Genomic DNA, 19,176 nt, shown 5'->3' with positions numbered 1-19,176 from the left:
AAACCTCAGTAGCCAGCATCAGCAGCCGGGGACTGGACCATCAGGGCCTCCGGTCTTGACTGCTGTCCGATACACATTTGGGCTGTGCTTAGCCAGGCCCCATGGGCTAAGACCACCAAGCACTCTCCCTCAAGCTTCCTACCCAGGTCTTGTTCCAGTGTGGGGTCATCCTCTCCTTGGCAGGGTAAACTGGTCCCTTGTTATTTTAGCTTTCACGGGGACCAACATAAAAGCCCATGGAATGACAGAAACACACAAACCTTTCCACCACACTGAGGTGATGAGTCACAGGGGAGCATTAGGGGAGTGGGAGTTTAGGGCGATGGGTTGAAGAGAGAGCTGTGCATAAAAGCAAAGGTGTCAATTTGCCGGTTTGATCTATGCCCTTATTCTCACCGGTGGTCACGAGTCTGAGTAATGACTGAAAGAATAAGATCACCAATATAAGCAGCAGAAATTAGCTTTCCGTTAGAGACGGGTGATGAATTCTGTCAATCACCTCAAAGTGGAGTCGCTACTCCTCTGCATAAAAAGGAGCCAGCTGAGGTGAAACATTCAGACATCCTGTGTCCTCCTGTGTCTGGGCATGTTCTGCTGGGACGAGGTCCCAGGGTGCACCCAGGACACGCTGGAGAGATTACATCTTGTGGCTCAAATGTTAGCATCCTAACATAGTAATTGATGGAACAAGATAAATATTATACCTGCTAAACATAAGATATATTAGCACTGTCACTGTGAGCATGTTAGCATGATAAGGGTAGGCTTAATAGTGCTACTTTATTTAAGTACAGCCTCACAGAACTGCTCTTGTCATAGTCTTGACTCTTGGTGTTTATTCCTCTTAAATTATTTCCTCACTGTTTCATCCTCTTGTGTCAAATTCATTCATGTGTCTGTATTTTCCCAGTTTACTTATCACACTTCCTGCTTTATTTTGAAACGTAGTGTTCTTTGTGCTTTGTTTTAAGTTTTTCTTCCCTGGTCTCATCTTCTGTGATTTAGTTCAGCCGTCTCAGTCTCCCTAGCTGTCTCTCTGATTGCCCTTCAGTGTATATATAGTCACTGCCTTCCCTTGTCTTTTGTGAGAGTGGCTGCTCCGACTTGCCCCTGTGTAGTTTCTTGCTTTATATTTCAGATGTTTGTAGTTTTCAGTATTTCCTTGTTGGACTTTATGTTTTGCCTCTTGTAGAATTTGAAACCAGTCAATAAAGGGTTTACTTTCAGTTCCACTCAGTCTGCTTTCACATCTCTGCATTTGGGATCTCCTCTACCACTCCACACGGTCTGAATCATCTTCAGAACAGAAAACTTTATTCATGTTTTCACAAGAATAACGAGTTTCCATGTGCTGAACTGAAAAGTGAAGTACTTAATTTAATATTTCATCTGGACTCAAACTGAATGTTTAGTTTTAGAGTGAAAAAAGCAACATGATAACACCTCACAGTGAAAGCTACAACTCACATTTTAGGATTAAATCTAACACTTAAGGCTAGATAAACTGGACTTTATTGGCAGTGGAAAATTCCATGGCCCATTCTTTGAAAAAATAAATTTGTTTCCACTGGTACGAATCTGAGAGCGCAGCTTATACAAGCAGAGCATGGGTCTTTTTACTCAGTACTGAGGGCTGAAAAACTATTAGGACACCCTTGGAATTTAAATATATTACAAAATGTAAAATGTTGGCTTTTGGGGAGAAAGAGATGTGTGTCTGTTCAGTCATAAACACATAATGTGTACATATTTGAAAGTCCAATCTGTTCACAGAGGGGAACATAAAGCAGAGGCTGGTGACGATGAGTGAGTGAAAGGACCAGATAGTCAGGTCTCATTCTTTACGCCGCCCTTCCCCTCCCTCTCTTCCTCCCACTTTCGCCACCTCCTCTCTGCTCTTTGTGGTCACAGAACTCCTGCTTGAAAACAGGTGATCTCCTTTCTGTGAGCAGGGGGGATGTGGAGGAGAAAGCTGCAGATTTCTGGCAAGACTAAGAGGTCGAGCAGAAAAAGAATTGTTGTGTAAGTCCACTGGGCCACAGCAGGCTCACTCTGTGTTTTATTTTTTATTTTGAATTTGAGCTAAATTTGAGTGAAATGTATAGCTGTATGTGGCAGTAGGTACATTTAGAGGGGAACATGTGTCTGTGCTGCTCAGAAAGGCAGGTAAGGTAGGTGTGACTGGTCTGGTGCGTGTTCTCGGTCAGAAAGCAAAGGGCTGCTGAATGTGTTAACTTATATATTATATTAGTTACACTGAAAATAACATATTTTCATCTATTCATCAAAGAGTTTCTGCTAATCCAGCATTTAGACAGAGTTGGCTTTATTTAAAATTTTATTCACAGATGCTTTTGACACAGTTTTAATCTGCTGTGAAGGAAAACTGTAAATAATATTTTTATTTAAGACCTTAGTCACACAAATCTGGTCTGTAAGTACGTTCCAACTATTTACATTCAGTACATTGAATTTTAATTTTTGTGACACTGATGTCAAATTCACAAAACTCAACTTGTCAAATATGATACATCAGGCATTAAGGTAATGACCTTGTAAAATAAATGAATTAGTCTTGTAGTTAAGACTCCAGGCTCTGGAGGTGACCTTGTAAAACCTAATCTGCCTGTTTAATAACAGGTTTCTCTGTCTGCGAGGGTGAAGGAAGTGCACCGCAGGTGATTCACACTTACCTGTTTATCAGTGTTGCTACTGATATTTTGAATACAAACTGAAACAGTTGCTAAAGGCTGTTCAGAGCAGAGCGTAACATCAGGGCTGATAAAATTCAGCAGAACAAAAACTTTAACAAGGTACAGAGTTAGTCTTTTTATCTTGGCCCGGTTTACAGTTGGTTTTCAAGTGCATCCGTGGTTATCAGATCACAAGTGCACAGTGTTAAATACACGTGAAAATATCCATTAAGACACATGGTGATCTGATACCTGAAACCACTTGCTAAGCTGGTCCCACCAAATTGCACTTTGCTACTCATAAGTGACAGATAAGCCACTCAGTCGTTCCTCAGTTCATTGCTGTACTCTGATTTTTTCCTCAAGTTACAATCATTTCTGTCTGCAGCAGTTCAGTCTGAAACCAGAGCTCCCAAACATATTTTCTCTCTGAGCATTACAGCGCTCTAAAGACCGTCTTAAGATGCTTTTAGGAAACTGATGCCTGATGTATAATCGACGTGTGAGTGAGGCTGAATCGCAGCAGACAGAGAGAAGAAATGTCTGCTGTAGCTGTGTGTGTGTAGTTTCAATGCTGTTGGTTCTGTTTTTATATCCACTCATCTGCCTGCATCTGTTCTATTTACAGCTCCGAGTATCTGCATTGTGATTTGTTTTAACTGTTCTCTGAACTTTGTTAAACTAACTGGTTGTCAGGGGGAAATGTGCAAGAGAGAGCGAGAGAAGGAAAGGTAACCCAAGAAAGAACCTGTACGGCGGTGAGGATGCTGTGGTTCATCTTTAACTGCTGGATCTATTTCTCATCATTGTTTAGTTTTAACAGCAACAAAAAATGAGCATTTTGGCTATTTATACACTCGGACTTTTTGTGTTTGCTTATGAACAACAATAGAGGAATACTGCAACAGCCATCAGAGGAAATTTAACAGTAACGCATTCAAACTGTCAAAAAATAATGAAATACTTATGTGGGGGGAAAAAACTTACTGTAACCTTCATGTCTTTCATCTCAGGATTGATGTTTGAAACTTTATAAATTGTCGTGCATTCATGTCAACTTTGAAAGAGCAAAAATTTGGTTTTAGCAGGTGTTTGGATTGATTTTGAAATTCAAACGGGTAGGTTTGTGCATCTTTACTGGACACAGATGTCTTTGTCTGACCCCCGTGATTTTAAAGCAGGAGTAAGCAATGCTAAACCAGCAGATAGACATAAATGTTAAGAGACTTTCAAGAAATGGACAATTAAAAAATGCATAAAACTTCCTTATTAGCGTTAAAAGAAGATGCCAATAGATAAATATCTCTGCAAACGTTAGCCAGGTGAAATAAGACCAGTAATTGCAGGTTTTGCCTTATTTTAAATTTGCAGCTTGTTGTTATGCATCTTATCAGATCTATTGTCTAAAGGCTTTCTGACACTCCAGGCAACGTTTTCCTCCAGAGGCTGTCTTTGTTATTAACCTACAGGTCATCTTAGCATCCGAAATATCCACACTGATCTCCATCAGCTGTTCAACTGCTGCTGAAGGCAGTGCTGCAGTCTGTTAGTGTTATTTCAGTGCATGGCGCTTTGGCTTCCTGAAGGAACTGGTGATCAAATAATGGAGTAGAATATGTTTTTCTAAATGCTACATCGTTGGTATGATTAAAATCATTCATCATTAGTTAAAGCCTGATATCAACAACACCCATGAATAACAACAACACCCATGTGTTGTCTGCACATTTAAAGCTTGAGAGTTTTTATTCCTGCGTGCTATCGAGCTTCATTGTTGTGCAGAAACTATTAAAAACACATCAGTGTTGCACTGGGTGACATGTTTCTTCATTATCATGAACACATACACTGGTTTATAATGGTTCAATCTCACAAACACACCATCCTGCTGCCTGAAAAACTCACTAGAGTACCATGTGTACATTAATGCGATGCAGATAATAGTCTCCAACAAAAGCTCCATTTCTTCTTGTTTGAGAAACATTTGCTGAAACCTGCGGAGAGCAGCTGTTTTAGGGCTACTAAGCTCTTTTTTTTCTGGAAAATGAAATGATATATTTGTGGGTTGTTTTTAAAGGCTTGCGTCTTCAGTATGAACCATTGTCAGCTTGAGGAGGCGATTCTTTCTTCTTGTCAATGTGGGATTTATTGACAATAAGAAAAGATAAATAAGAAACATTCTTATATGTATACATATGTTTACTACTTTGATGCACACTAACTGAAAGTCTGACTCTGAAAGAGGCAACATTAACATTTTTTAATAAATTTTTATTGGGGTAATACTTTCATACTTAGTTCTGGAAATGTAAAATTAATCCAGTATCCTGTCTTTGTCAGCCTACACTCTCTTCTTCATCTCTTCTTTGAACTGTTTTGAATGGTTGACACCAGGTATTTAAACTCATCCACCTTCACTACCTCTGCTCCTTACATCCTTTCATCTTCACTGAACATAATCAACAGTATACAAAGTTAATATCAGTAACACTGCATTGCCACTGGGAGCATGTTTCTATGGTAACATTGGCATTTCGGTTTGTGACTTGACTCTTAAGCCCTGGCACACATACACTGTAATTGTTGCTTCATAGCTGGCTGGTGGCTGATGGCCATGCCAGGTGTGCAGTTGTCTAGATCCCCTTCAAATATCAGTCACTTCAGTCCTGCACTCTACGGTTGAGAATATCAGGAACTGCCCACTTTGCCTCTGTAAAGGGTTATTTCTCTTGTTGTCACTAGAAGTTCCCGGTAGTTTCTTCTGTTGAGTCACCACTGTAGTGTCTTTATAATATTTTATTGCATATTTGTTGATCCAGATAGAGGAGTGCTAAGTTATCAGCTAACGCAAGCAAGCTGAATCGAAAAGCTGTATGGGTGCATCACCAAGACAGAAACGTATTAAATAATAATAACAAACAGCACAAATGTGGTTGAAAGGTCACATTCAGTGGTTTAAACTGACAGAGGTGAGTCCTAGCAGACAGCTATAGGCTCTGGTTACCTGACTCAGCATCCACTTATCAGTCAAAGCAGAAGCCCCGCTAAAAAATATAGTTTTGGAACTAAATACACGCTGAAATTGTGAGTTAAATAATGTCACCCTGTGGAGTTACACGAAAGTGAAACTGCTGGCGAGCGGTTGATGGAGGTTGCTGGCTGTTGCTACTGTAAATGAGATCAGTCACAAAAAGGTTGCTGCATCAAATATCTCCTTGTTATTGCTTTGGTTGCTACAGACCGGAAGGCGAGACTGCTCACCTGCAAAATAGAAGCTGTGCCTTATCTCAGAAAGCAACGTGCTGCAAAAGATGCCAGTTTTACTTTGAGGATGAATTTGTTGCACTTTTTTTTTTTTAGTTGGAGATAAGTTGGTGTCTTCCATACAAACTACAGGGGACGGTGGCAACCAGTTGCAACCAAAGCAACTCTAAAGAGGCTTTTGGGGCAGAACCTCTTGGGAACTAATCTCACCTACTGACAGCAAACAAGCTCTCACCAACTGGTTGGGGGGACACACATTTTTTCCTAGCAGCTGCTTATCATCAGGGGACTGACTGGTCTTTAGGCCCCTGTGGATGAGGTTTTCACAGCTACCAGTGGTTGCCCGGCAGTTGCCAACTGGTTGCTAACTATCTGACTGGAGCTTTAGCTATAGAGACCAAAACGTTTCTTTGCAGCGGGCTATAAACATGTTTATTTGGCTGTAAAGTTGGGAGAGTCTATGGAGACTGACTCATTTTTGGAGCAGAGTTTTTGGACGTTTTCCATGAACTAAAAGAAGCTTTTTTGTGTGTTTTCAGATGATTCTGATAGTTTTTAGATTTGTTTATTTAGTTATTAGGATAGAAAAATTCCCAACCCATAAAATAATTGGAAGATAAGTCAAAGAGTTTAAAAATGTTGTAAGTGTCAGTCAGTCTCTGTTTTCTGTCACATTGCCAACTTGAGACTTTGTAATTAAACCAGACCAGCGTGAGTCCTGTGCAACTGTGAAAATAAACATTCCTCTTACACGATTAGCTCCAGGCAGCTGCAGCATTTTATATTTCTTGCACAGAAGTCGAGCAAATGATGCAATTACAGTGATTGAGTGGTTTGTGCGCTACTTGCCAAGTTCCCACAATAACAAGTTCTGTAATTTTAACGTTTCCCTCTCTCTGTCATCCTAACAGCCGCTCTTCTCTTTTCTTCCAGGGCTGAAAAAACAGAAGTGCTGAGTGAAGATCTGCTGCAGGTACTAATGAGTCTTCATCGAATCTGTGTGTTTGTGCGAATGCTTTTCCTCTTTGGCTCGATAGTCACTGCTTCTCACAAGAAAAATCTCACAAGAAAAATCATTAGTGGAGCAAAATATTCAGCATGCATGAATTTTTTTTTAATATATTTTGTTATTTTTAATGGCTTTCTGAACTGCCTTCGGGCAACATTAACGAACGCTGAAATTGAACCTCTTTGCGAGACAAAAAGCGAAACGTCCTCGCTGATTGATTTGGGGTGCGATATTGTAATTGATCAGATTAATGATGCTCTGAGTGGCAGACACATCGCTTCCACTCAGCTGGTTTAATAATGAAATGAGACGCATTGAAGCCCAACAGGTAATGGTGCGGCGTCATTCACACCAACTGAGAATGATGTTGTTTTATTGGGGGAAAAGCTCTGATGGAAAGATGGAGTTTCTATTTTTAAATCTAACCCTGTTCTGGGTTGAGGTTTGAGTGCATGTCTGTAACTGAAGCTGACACAAGCTGTGCATTAGTGGAAGGAGCTCACAGTGTGTGCATGGTTCTGGCTGAGGCCTGTGCCCTGACTTTTCTGTCTTCCTTCCCTTCTGTGTGTGTTTCAGGTGGAGAAACGTCTGGAGCTGGTGAAGCAGGTTTCCCACAGCACACACAAGAAGCTGACCGCCTGTCTGCAGGGCCAGCAGGGCGTGGACGTGGACAAGAAGTCTGTCAGGTCACCCTCGGTGAGAGAAAATAAACACTACAAATCTGATAAAACCTTTTCTGTCATCTGGTATTTTAGCTGAGCTGTACCGTACCAGTGTGGGCTTGTGTGCTGATCAAGGTACAAATCACATGATCTACAACCATATACATTTTTTTTTACAGCCTTAGTATTTTGGCCATGTTAGGTTGGAGCCATAAATATGATGGGGTAGGTTTACACATTTGCCTAACCAATAAACGATCACTGGGAGGTCCAATCCTCAGAGAAGACGTGAATCTTTTTATAACTCATCCAAAAGTCCAACAACGACGGGACTTAGAAGAAACGTGAAGAAGAAACTGATTGCTCATTTGACACCTTTCTTCATATCCTACTGACGAATCTCATGTAGGGCAGCTTCTGTAGGCAGCTTTAGTCTGCATACATTTAATGGTTATCTGCAGGCCACTTTGCAACCCACTTCCACCTTCTACCTAGCTCATCCTTTCATGCTGGTTAATTCAGTGGCACATCTGCTGTCATTCATGCCTGCTCTGTTCTGTGTCGTGGTCTTGCTGCTGGTCTCTCTGCCTCTGGCTTTACATTTATGTATATGAAAGGGCAGAGAGGTGGTAAGAATTTGGGTATCACTGACCAGTGACAGCAAAGAACACTGTTGACGGACATATGACAAGTTGGTAAATGCGTTAGAGGGTTACCTAGGTCTGGAATGTCCACTAGTGACCGATGGTTAGTAACACAAGAAAAGCAAATCGAGGCCTGTGTGTACGCTCAAATGAATTGAATAAATCGATCAATAGTTGTTATACTGCAGTGAAGTTTATGCGGTTAAATCTTAGTATACAAAGTAAAATGTTCCAGGATTGGTGTAAACAGCAGACTTATCTGCCCTCTGGGCATGTTTTACGCTTTATTTCTACAGTCAGAGCATGCTGCTGCTCTTCATTTGTCTTATTGATTTGTTTTAAAAACATTGCATGCTAATCAGCAGCAGCCACAACTTAATATTTATTGTTATATTTTAATGGAATAGAATGAAAATGAATCATTTTCTACCTATCCAGTTTTTCTTCATTGTGCTCTCAGTAATTTCATAACAACTCAGACTAAAAGTTTTCCTAATGACAAATTAAATTTTAAGACTTTCAGAGAGGACAGAAGGACACTGACAGGTGATTAGCAACGATATTGGAAAGCATGTTTCATCCTCCAGTAAATGTTTAAAAAAACAAACAGAGAAAATATTTTCCTGCAAACCAAGAGACTGAGTGACAAAATATTCAAGTGCTGCACAATAATGTGCCATTGGTGTTGTGGAAAGTTAATCTTTTTAATCCTTCACTGGATTAAAAATGTTTTCATCCTAAAGCTTAGAGGAGCCTGAGATGAAGATGTTTTAAGATGGAACCAAGACAGTAACTCGTGAGAAGGCCAAGGAAAAAAAGAGAGAAAAATAAGCTTTTTTAAAATTCATTAATTAAAAATAAAATAAAAGTTTGAAAAAGTGATGAACTGATGTGACATGAGCACGTGTTTTAACTTCTGGTACTTATATTAAAGATAATTTATAATCTTCGTATGCTTTTATGATGTTTTCTCTGTGTTTGTGGTTTTATTTATGAACTGCAGCTGATTCATCGACTGTTTGTGTTTCTGTGCAGAAAAAGCTTCCGCTCGCAACGCTAGCACAATGTATGGTGGAGGGGGCAGCTGTGCTCGGAGACGAGTCTCTGCTAGGGTAAACACACGCGCACACACACACACACACACACACACACACACACACACACACACACACACACACAGTAATTTACATTATTGTTGATCATCGATGAGATTGGAAACATTTTCTTTGGAAAGGCTGATGCAGAGAGGAACATTTTTATGACCCAGAACTGATTTGCTTTTCACATCCCGAGTATAATAATAATATCTGTAATGATATATAATGACATTCTTTAGAAGTCACCTCGTTGGTGCAAAAATAGTATTTTATGCCTTTCAGACGGCTTCAACTAAAGAAATGGGAAGAAATTATGTGCTTTTGCAACAAACAAGGTTCTTTGCTAGTTAATAATTGTTTATTATGTGCAGATACAACACTGGTTTAATGTCTGAGTTGCATTTTTATTGCTTGATTGAGTCATGAGTCACTTTAAGTGACTTAAAACAACAATTTGAAAATGGTTAGGTACAAGAACTGTACTGAGCATGAGTGAAAAAGCAGCCAGTGTCCAACTACAGATATTATAGAAGCAAACTATAAAGAAATGAGTTTTTCACAGTGATTCAAGAGAAACCTCAATATTACAAACCAGGAAGCGAGCTGTAACACTGACTGACCTGCGTATGTTGCACTCGGTGAATCCGCTGTGATATTTCCTGTTGCAGAAAGATGCTGAAGCTCTGCGGCGACACGCAGGAAAAGCTCGCTCAGGAGCTCATCTTGTTCGAGCTCACCATCGAGAGGGACGTGACCGAACCCTTGTACGAGCTCGCAGAGGTACAGAAACAATGCCGTGCGACTAACTGTTTAATAAATGAGCTCCAGTCACATTAACAGCAGTAACAGCAAGCATCTGATTAGAAAAGGAGTCCAAAATGCGTCCTGGTAAGAAAAAGTGGAAATATAATTGTGATATGATTATAGAGCATCTGAAATTCAACAGGGCAGAAAAACATTATAAAAATGGTTTATTTTTCATTATTTTTTTAATAGAAAAATAGAAAAGAAGGAAAGGGGGCGACAAGTAATTCACACGAGGTATGAGCTGTTTCAGCATGACAGGACTGTTGTGTAGTTTTGCTCATTAAGGTGCCCTGTATCTATGAATAAAATACTTTGAAGTGATAAAAAGTTAGAAACTGATAGCAAGAAGATTGGAGCTTCCTGCCTCCAGTCCCCAAACATGGGACTTCTCTGATGAACTCTACTTATTGCTCTGCAAATTAGCCAGTAAGCTAATCTCCATGAGAATGAGAAAGTGCTGCCCAGACTGATTCTGCTGCTACAGGTGCAAAGCCTCACAATACTGAGGCTGTTTGTTGTCCTCTTTCACACTAACACAGCAGACTGAAGGAAAATCTCTGCTCTGTCCTCTCAGGTGGAAATCCCAAATATCCAGAAACAAAGGAAACATTTAGCGAAGCTGGTCCTGGACATGGATTCTGCACGCACACGGTGAGTGTGTTTCTCTGTGTGTGAGTGTGTGTGAGAGAGAGGCTTGGCTGTTATCGGAGAAACTCCATCAGCTGTGAATGGACTGGCTGTGCAGCTTCCCACTGAATGTCACTGGGATTTTGTTGCACACCGTGACGCCGCCGTCTGTCTCACACCGCAGACTGCTGCCCGTGTGTGAAAACCTCACTTTAAACCAGACTGTCCTTTTTTTCTGTAACGAACACACTCAGTGTGGACCTTCATACTGATGTCTGTAGCTGTTACACTCGCGCTTCAAATACCACAGACCACTGGCTGATTCCTCCTCACACTTCCTGCTAAACAGATTGTGTATCAGTGTGAAGGTGTTTAGAGCAATAGGCTCAAACACTGAAATGAAACCTTTACTTCCTGAGCTGCTGTAGAAGCGGACTTTTATTTTGAGGGTGCTGTTTATTATTTTTGACTAGAACTAAATGCTAGAGGACAAAATTGGATAGAGGCTTTCTAAGCCTGATTTTATGGCTGTGTTGACATAGGAGTGCTTTATATCAGATTATAAAATTAGAGAACGGATGTAGCTTCCTGCAGTCTTTCTAATAGTCAGCAGGGGGCGACTCCCCTGGTCACAAAAAGACATTTGTTGTATAGAAGTCTACGGGAAAGCAACCATAGACTCCCTTGATCTGTGACTCAGGAATTGTTTTCCTGATTAGTTTATGGATTTAAATAATTCCTTTATTTACAGTCCAATGAGATACAAAAGCAACTTCTCCTTAGAAACTTGGTAAACTAATTAAAATTTTAAAAAAATATAAAATATCTGCCAATATAGCTCATTAGTGTAAATTGTTGAAGATGAGGCTGTGATTGTGAGCTTTATCGGCTGCAGTGAGATAGTCCAAACATGATGGGCTCATTAAGCGCTCGTATGTCTCTGGGTGTTCGCGAGGAGGGGTTCAGATGTGTGATGCACGTGTGGGGTTCACACAGATACTGGTGGCTTTGCTGAGGCGGCGTGTGTTGTAAATGTCCTCCATGTACTTCGATGATCTTCTGGGCTCTTGATGCATTTTGACACTACTGTCTTAATAAGAACAACATCATTTTCAGTTTTTAAATTATGGTCCCCATTAGTGTCCAGAAAGGCAGTAAAGCAAGGTATGTCCACGATATGAGCATGGACTGTCCCGCGGTTTCTTGCGCGTGATGTTTGGTTTCAAAAAGCTAAGGTGGTAGCTGTTCGAGGCTTCGCAAATGTGGCCTCTTAAACCAATCGATTGCATCCAGCTTTAATATATACACATGCATTAATAACTCACCACATAATCCGTTTTACTCTGCAGAGGATCGGTCTGATGTCTCACAGCTGCACTGGCTTTGTAACTTTGAGGGTTTTTATGCAGCTATTTCTTAACTTCAGTTAACTTTCAGGTAAATTTAACTTTTAATGGTGTCTAGCTGATGCAGAATAAAGTCAGTAGTGCCTGATCCTGTTTGAAACGTGCAATTGCCACAGTTTCTTTCAGCTGATTCACTGCCATTTTGAGCAGTGACATGCAGAAATGTTGTTTTCCTCACTGCGGTCCAGCCAGCCAGTTCTTTAGTGACCCAAATCTAAAGCAATTTTTCCCATTATGCTGCCGTGTGCTGAGCTCCTCTGGCAGTTCTACACATTATCTACACTGACAGACAGATGGATGGAGGGGGAAGAGGAGAGTCTGAGAGCAATACTTAAAAGACAAAACAGCTTAAGCTGAATAAATGAGGGTATATAGAAAGACAAGTGTTAGTATTTTGTCAGCCACAGACTTAATCCATTGCCTTCAACAGTTTGATTTGTTTATGTGAGTCACTTTGTTAAAGTAGCTGTCAGGTCTCGCTGTCAACGCTTTTCTCACTCGGGAACAAAAGTCTAGATCTGCTAAAGGCAAAGAAAAATGCCTTCTAACAGTTTAACATGCTCCCCTAAAAAAATCCTGAATACTTTTGTGACTCAAATTCACTTCTTACTGAAACCTACCTTCTGCTCACAGGTACACTCAGTCTACCAAATCTTCTGGACTGTCCAGCAACCTGCAGCCAACAGGAGCCAAGGCCGACCACCTCAGGGAAGAGATGGAGGAGGCAGCCAACCGCATGGAGATCTGTCGAGTCAGTGATCACTTTTTATCCCAATAAACTAACTAACATAGCGCCAGTCATAGTCTATCTATCTATCTATCTATCTATCTATCTATCTATCTATCTATCTATCTATCTATCTATCTATCTATCTATCTATCTATCTATCTATCTATCTATCTATCTATCTATCTATCTATCTATCTATCTATCTAGGCTGTTGTTATATGTATCAAGTAGATTGTTGTCATCTTTTTTTTGTTGATGTTTTTGTAAAGTGAACCTACAAGGATATTTATAAATGTCCTGAAATAGCCCATTCTTGCTTCCAAGAGTATTCAAGCTTCCACATCCTGCATGTGCATATACATCCTTTTAACGGACCGTTTGACCTATTATGTGCACAATATACAGGAAACAAGGAAATCATGTGTAATTACTACAATAAGCAATGACTCGCGTCATTATAGGCATCCTAGTCAGCCATGATATGTTATCTCTCGTAGACAAGAAAGGCAAAAGTTTTGTGAAATTTGTCATTTATGAAATTACAAAACCAAAATAGAGTTTTTGGGCTTTTTTGGCTCAGCACAGTTTGGCGCTTTACCTGATTGGTATTCTAACGCTGCACAAATGTGTGTAACTGAATCTGATATGAGGTGAGAACAGACAAACTTTCCACTTTCAGCAGAAGAATATAGAACAAAATTTTTCAAACTTTGAGCAAATAGAAGAAAGAGGAGAGATTTTTTTTAACCTAACTTCTATACATACAGATATGAGCACTTTTAGCTATTAGCTGGCTTCAAGTAGCCATAAATTAGTGTGAAGTTCTGGGTTTAGGTATTCCCAAAAATATGAGAGTACTTTGATTATATTAATAATTATTTTAAACACTTTTTGAAGCATATATTTTGATTTGTATCAGTGTATCTAATGGCATTAATAATGGCTCTTTCTCAGCTACATTAATTGAGTTGCCATGCTTTCTAAGGACTCTTTAATGTGACAGTATATCAAATGATAATAATAATAATACACCTGCTCTAAATAGACAAAAGTTTGAACTACAAAAACACATTTTTCAGACTGTTACATGCCTTGTGTCTCTTTTTGTTTTTCATGCGTTCTATGTTTCAAAATGTGTTTTCAGGATCAGTTATCAGCAGACATGTACAGTTTTGTGGCCAAAGAAATTGACTATGCAAGCTACTTCCAGACAGTAAGTGCACTCACGTCTCTAAAACAGACAAAAAAGAAAAAGAAACACACTCTACAGATTGCCTTTTTCTGTCTGTCTCTGTCTAGCTGATAGAAGTCCAGGCAGAGTACCACAGGAAGTCATTAGAGCTGCTTCAGAGTGTTCTGCCTCAGATCAAAGCTCATCAGGGTGAGTCTCAGACCAACATGCTGCAGTCTTATTTTGTTATTCTTTCTCTCTAACTGCTTACATTTGCCTCTGCTGTAGTCCATATTACAGCGACAATGGGTAAACACAATGTGTCGGGCTGTACAAATGAAAGTGGTGCTTTATCCTTTCAAGTGCTTTTATCACCCATTTACCTACATTGTGTTTTCTGGTTTGACGCTGCTGAGAATTTCTTTATAACATTAACTGAAGTTATTTCATGCCTGATGGAAGTTGTAGTGTCGCCCCATTCACTTCACATATACCACTAAACATGAAGAATTTAAATTTTTTTAAATTGTTACATTTAATTGTTAATTGTTACATTTCTGATGATACACTTTACAGTGTTTTGCTTTAATAGAAACCAAAATGTCCAATCTGGAGCAGAAACCTGATTTGATGATATGCATGTGTTTCCTTTCACAATAAAAGCCCTAGACATAGAGACAAGAAACTAACAAAAAGCAAAAACTAGACAAAAATCAGCCAGGAGGGATAAAGAGGGAAAATTTTCCTGCTGTCACTTTGATTTGCACCAAAGCAGCGGAAATGGGTCCACAGTGGTTTATTCTTCCTAAGTGGACAGATTGGTGTCCCTGAAGTGTAACTGGCTTTGTGTTGTAATGCGATGATGAAGTGTTCCCTAACTTATTTTGAGCAGAGTAGTTTCTGTTGTTAAATTTGCTCCACAAAACACAGAACAGATAAGAAATAAGTCAACTACGTGTTAGTAGGTGCTAAACATATACAGTCGTGGCTGAAAAGTCACAGGAGACGAAATGAGCAAATCAGAGAGAATCAAAGGTAAAATAAGTCTGGTTTTAAACGACTCAATGGAGGGAAAAGAACTTGTAAAACTCAAGCAACAACATAATTGTGACTATCAGGTGTAGTTTAATAACTTAAATTAGTACTGTAATGCACTTGATTACTACATAACAGGAAAATGTAATGTGATTACAGTAATTGTGTGTGAAACTCTGTGTTGTTTTCTGCAACATCATATTAAATCTTTATATATTGATAGAGTGGATGACCGAGTGATTGAGTCATGTTATCCATGAATGTGTTTTTGTTAGCGCAGTTTGTCATTTTACCAGTAAAATATGTCAAATAACTGTTGTCTCTGTTAACTACGGCATTCACAGTATAACTCTGTATGGTATGGTTGGAAACTATTGCATATAGTGAAAACCTTGCATTTGTTTTGGCATCGCTTTGCAGTCTGGAAAAAAATTATTTGATAAACTCTGAATCGCTGCAGTCATAAGATCATAAAAGTAGAGCTGCTGCAGAATGATCTGGGCATTTGTGTGTGAATAACTCTAAGTGTGTGTGTGTGTGTGTTTTCACAGAGACCTGGGTGGAGAAACCGTGTTACGGGAAGCCATTAGAGGAGCACTTAGCGCTCAGCGGGAGAGATATTGCCTTTCCCATTGAGGCCTGTGTGACCATGCTACTGGAGTGTGGCATGCAGGAGGAGGTAAACAAACCGGTCGCTTTTCACACGACACACAAGAAACACATTTATGGGTGTGAAATGTTGCAGAGGTCACCGCAGAGATGAAGTCAGTCTTAATTACCAGAGGGAAATCTAATCGGGGGCCAAGCCTGAAACGAATAATCAGCTGGAACATTAAACTAATGCTCACACATTAATATATCCATAGGTATAATTGAGTAATGTCATATGTCTGAAAAGCAACTGATTCAGTGGTTACAGGATCGGCTTTTTGCAGAATTTGTGTTGCTGTTGGCTTTATGAAACCCAACATGAAGCAGCTGGAACAAGGTTTAACGCCGCCAAGTCCAAGTATATGGTTCTCTCAGCTGGAAAAGGATGTAGCACCCACTCCGAGTGCTGCTGCACCAAGTGGATCTCAGTGTCTTGTGAGGGAGAGTGGAGCAGGAGACTGACAGATGGATTGGTGCAGCAGAAATTGTATCCATCTGCTGTTGTGAACAACGAGCTGAGCATGAAAGCAAAACTGTGGATTTACCGGTCAATATCCATTCCTGTTCTCATCTATGACCATAAACTGTGGGTGGGTGACTCAAAAAAACAAGAGAAACTGCAGAGGCTGGCTTTGTAAGGGTGCTAAGGATGTCTGGGCTCTCACTTGGGCAGTACTCACACATGCCAGATGATTAGGGCTATTTAACTAACAACAATAGCTGCCTCAAGGTGTTTGTTATAGTAAGGTAAATAGAGTATTACAGAGAGAATCCCAAGGATCAAATTATCCCCTAATGAGCAGCACTTGGCAAAAGTGGGAAGGAAGAACCCACTTTTAACTGGAAGAGACCTCCAGCAGTACCAGGCTCATGGAGGGTTAAATATGTGCTGTGACCTGCTGGATGGTGAGGGTGAAAGAAAAGAGTAAAGTGAGAATAAAGTGATACAGACAATCACTCACTCACAAGACAAACTAACTGAGCCATGCTAGCTGCAGGTTACGATATTTGTTCCTGTACAGCGAGGTGATCACATATCACTACGATCAATTTCTCCTTCGTTTTGATGGCAAACTGCACAAGCAACCACGTCACTTCCTGACTATGACATGACGTGATTTGGTTGAAAAGTTTAACTTTTCATTAAAACTACTAGAAACAAAGTGAAAACGTGACTCAAAAATTCTACAGGTAACCCATTAATTACATATCAGGTGTTAGGGGTAAAGCCTGTGTGTACACATACATTTCAAACCTGCCTTAGAGATTAGGGTCAGGAGCATTGAAAGGAACCAGCTGAGATGATTCAGGTAACTTCCTAATATGCCTCCTGGACACCTTCTCGACAAGGTCTTCCAAACATGTCTAAGCTTCAGAAGACCTCGCAGCAGCCCCAGCACAAGGTTTGGTTGTGTAGCAGCCAGGATTTGGACCCAAATGCACTCACAAATCCAGAAATGAATTCAAAATGCATCCTTAATCCTGGTGTTTTACAATACAGGGAAAGCCAAATTACATGCAGAGCAGGAAATTCAAACCACGCAAAAACTCAGTGAACACAAGGCAAGGAGACACAACCATCAGAGAGGGTAACATTAAAAACACACCAGGTAATTAGGGAGATGGGAAATACCAGGGAGCCCAGCTGCAACAAATCAGGTAAACTAGACAGGAAAAGCACAACAAAATACCAATGCACAAGACAAAGGCTACCAAAATAAAACAGGAAATAACTAAACAGAGGAACAGACGAATACTTAACAATACACGAGGAACAGCAGGGAGGCAGAGTAAACTGAACGGAGGACTAACATAGATAACTGGAACAAAATAGAAAAACACGACAACTAAGAAACAACATGAAGTGACTACAGAACAGAACTTAGAAGCCCAAAACTCAAAACTATGGGTCAACCACCCCACACCAGGGTGTTTTAGGAGGGTGTCAGTATCAAATGGAAGAAGCCTTTACTGCTCAGAGTGCTGCCCTGTGACTCAGATAAGAAGTAGAGCATAGATGGATGGATGAAATGGGAAATGACACCTTTAATTCTGAAAGCTGGACTTTTAATGTAGCATTTTACACTCTTCTGCTACTAAGAGAATCAGGCATTTGTAACACAAAATAAATTCAGCCTGTGTAATTCTCCTGCTGTTGGAGTTAAGTGACCTTGGCTTCGTTTCTGTGTCTCAGGGTTTGTTCAGAATCGCTCCCTCGGCCTCCAAACTCAAAAAGCTGAAGGCGTCTCTGGACTGCGGGGTTTTAGACGTGCAAGAATACTCCGCAGACCCACACGCCATCGCAGGTGAGCTATCAACAACACTGCCACATACCTAGACCTCCTCCCTGCCTCCTGGTTGTACATCATGTGTTCCCATGACAACTGATAATCCATTGAAATTTGCCTCACAGGGGTAGATTTATGAGTTGGCCCCCGTTGGCTTGTTCGAGTCTAGTTTCTGTACATTTCTGTTATTTTCCTTATGCTGAGCTACCCTCCTGTTGTCAATGAATGAATATAATCATAATCAGGCTGCTCGCATCAAAGAAACATTTTTAATCCCTTCTGCTGCCTGTCTTTGTTTCTCCTGCTGCTGTTTGCAGTAAATTTCCTCTTAAAGGTTATTTTGCTGGTGTGACACAGGAACTTGAGGCTCGATTAGGATTCACTTTGCTTCTGTGGTCACTGCTCGCGTGTCTGCAGACAAAGCAAAGTGTTTTTCTTCCACTTTCAATAAACTATCCAAGAAATGCCCAGTGATAAATTCCAAATATAACTGGGATTAGTGTCAGACAGATTCTTCATCTTCTGGAGAGGATGAAACAAAAAACGTCTTTTTGTTTCTGTCACGTATTCGCTTTTAAAGCTGCACTGTGACAAACTACAAAAGAAAGAAAAGCTTTCAAGCTTTTATGATGCTGTTATTGATCTTTTTTTTTTTACTGCAGCAGCATATTGCTGTTGTCAGATGAAAACCATACATCTCCAAATGAAAAGCTTTTTACAAGCTGTGGAAAATATTTTTATCTTAAAAACAAGTGCATTTTTCTTAAAATTATCACACCGGCTGTTTTTCTATCGAAAAATAAAACTTAATGGTAAGCATCCTTTCAGCACAGAGAGGTGTCTCGCTAGTAATCTTTCTTTTATTTCTAAAATGACGAGGCTCTCAGTTATAATCATCTGCAGCATTTGTAGTAAATTATTTGTCAGTGTGTTTTCAAAAACATTTGTTTTATGTTCAGTGGCTTCTTTGGTTTTCTTTGCTGAGGAAACCGCCGTACTTTACGGATGTCCTTGTGTTTTTGGGTTGTTTTTTTGCAACAGAATATTGTAGCAAAAACGCAGTTTTTTATTTTTTTGTATATAAGCCAGATC

At 40.0% G+C, this 19,176-nt stretch overlaps 1 protein-coding gene across 1 annotated transcript in view; it reads left to right on the top strand.

Moving 5' to 3' along the window:
- Positions 1 to 1,908: 1,908 nt before the first annotated feature.
- The window catches only part of LOC113028053 (rho GTPase-activating protein 44-like), a 44,432-nt gene continuing 27,164 nt past the window's right edge, over positions 1,909 to 19,176 (top strand). The window contains exons 1-11 of the mRNA XM_080304990.1: positions 1,909 to 2,022; positions 6,891 to 6,930; positions 7,543 to 7,662; positions 9,308 to 9,384; positions 10,038 to 10,149; positions 10,751 to 10,827; positions 12,843 to 12,960; positions 14,084 to 14,152; positions 14,239 to 14,320; positions 15,697 to 15,824; positions 17,991 to 18,102. Coding sequence (XP_080161116.1) covers positions 1,958 to 2,022; positions 6,891 to 6,930; positions 7,543 to 7,662; positions 9,308 to 9,384; positions 10,038 to 10,149; positions 10,751 to 10,827; positions 12,843 to 12,960; positions 14,084 to 14,152; positions 14,239 to 14,320; positions 15,697 to 15,824; positions 17,991 to 18,102 — 1,000 coding nt within the window. The 5' untranslated portion in view covers positions 1,909 to 1,957. The remainder of the gene's footprint in view (positions 2,023 to 6,890; positions 6,931 to 7,542; positions 7,663 to 9,307; positions 9,385 to 10,037; positions 10,150 to 10,750; positions 10,828 to 12,842; positions 12,961 to 14,083; positions 14,153 to 14,238; positions 14,321 to 15,696; positions 15,825 to 17,990; positions 18,103 to 19,176) is intronic.

This window comes from Astatotilapia calliptera, chromosome 8 (assembly GCF_964374335.1).
Source record: "Astatotilapia calliptera chromosome 8, fAstCal68.1, whole genome shotgun sequence".
NCBI classification, from domain to species: domain Eukaryota; kingdom Metazoa; phylum Chordata; class Actinopteri; order Cichliformes; family Cichlidae; genus Astatotilapia; species Astatotilapia calliptera.
This window is presented reverse-complemented; position numbering and strand designations above follow the sequence as displayed.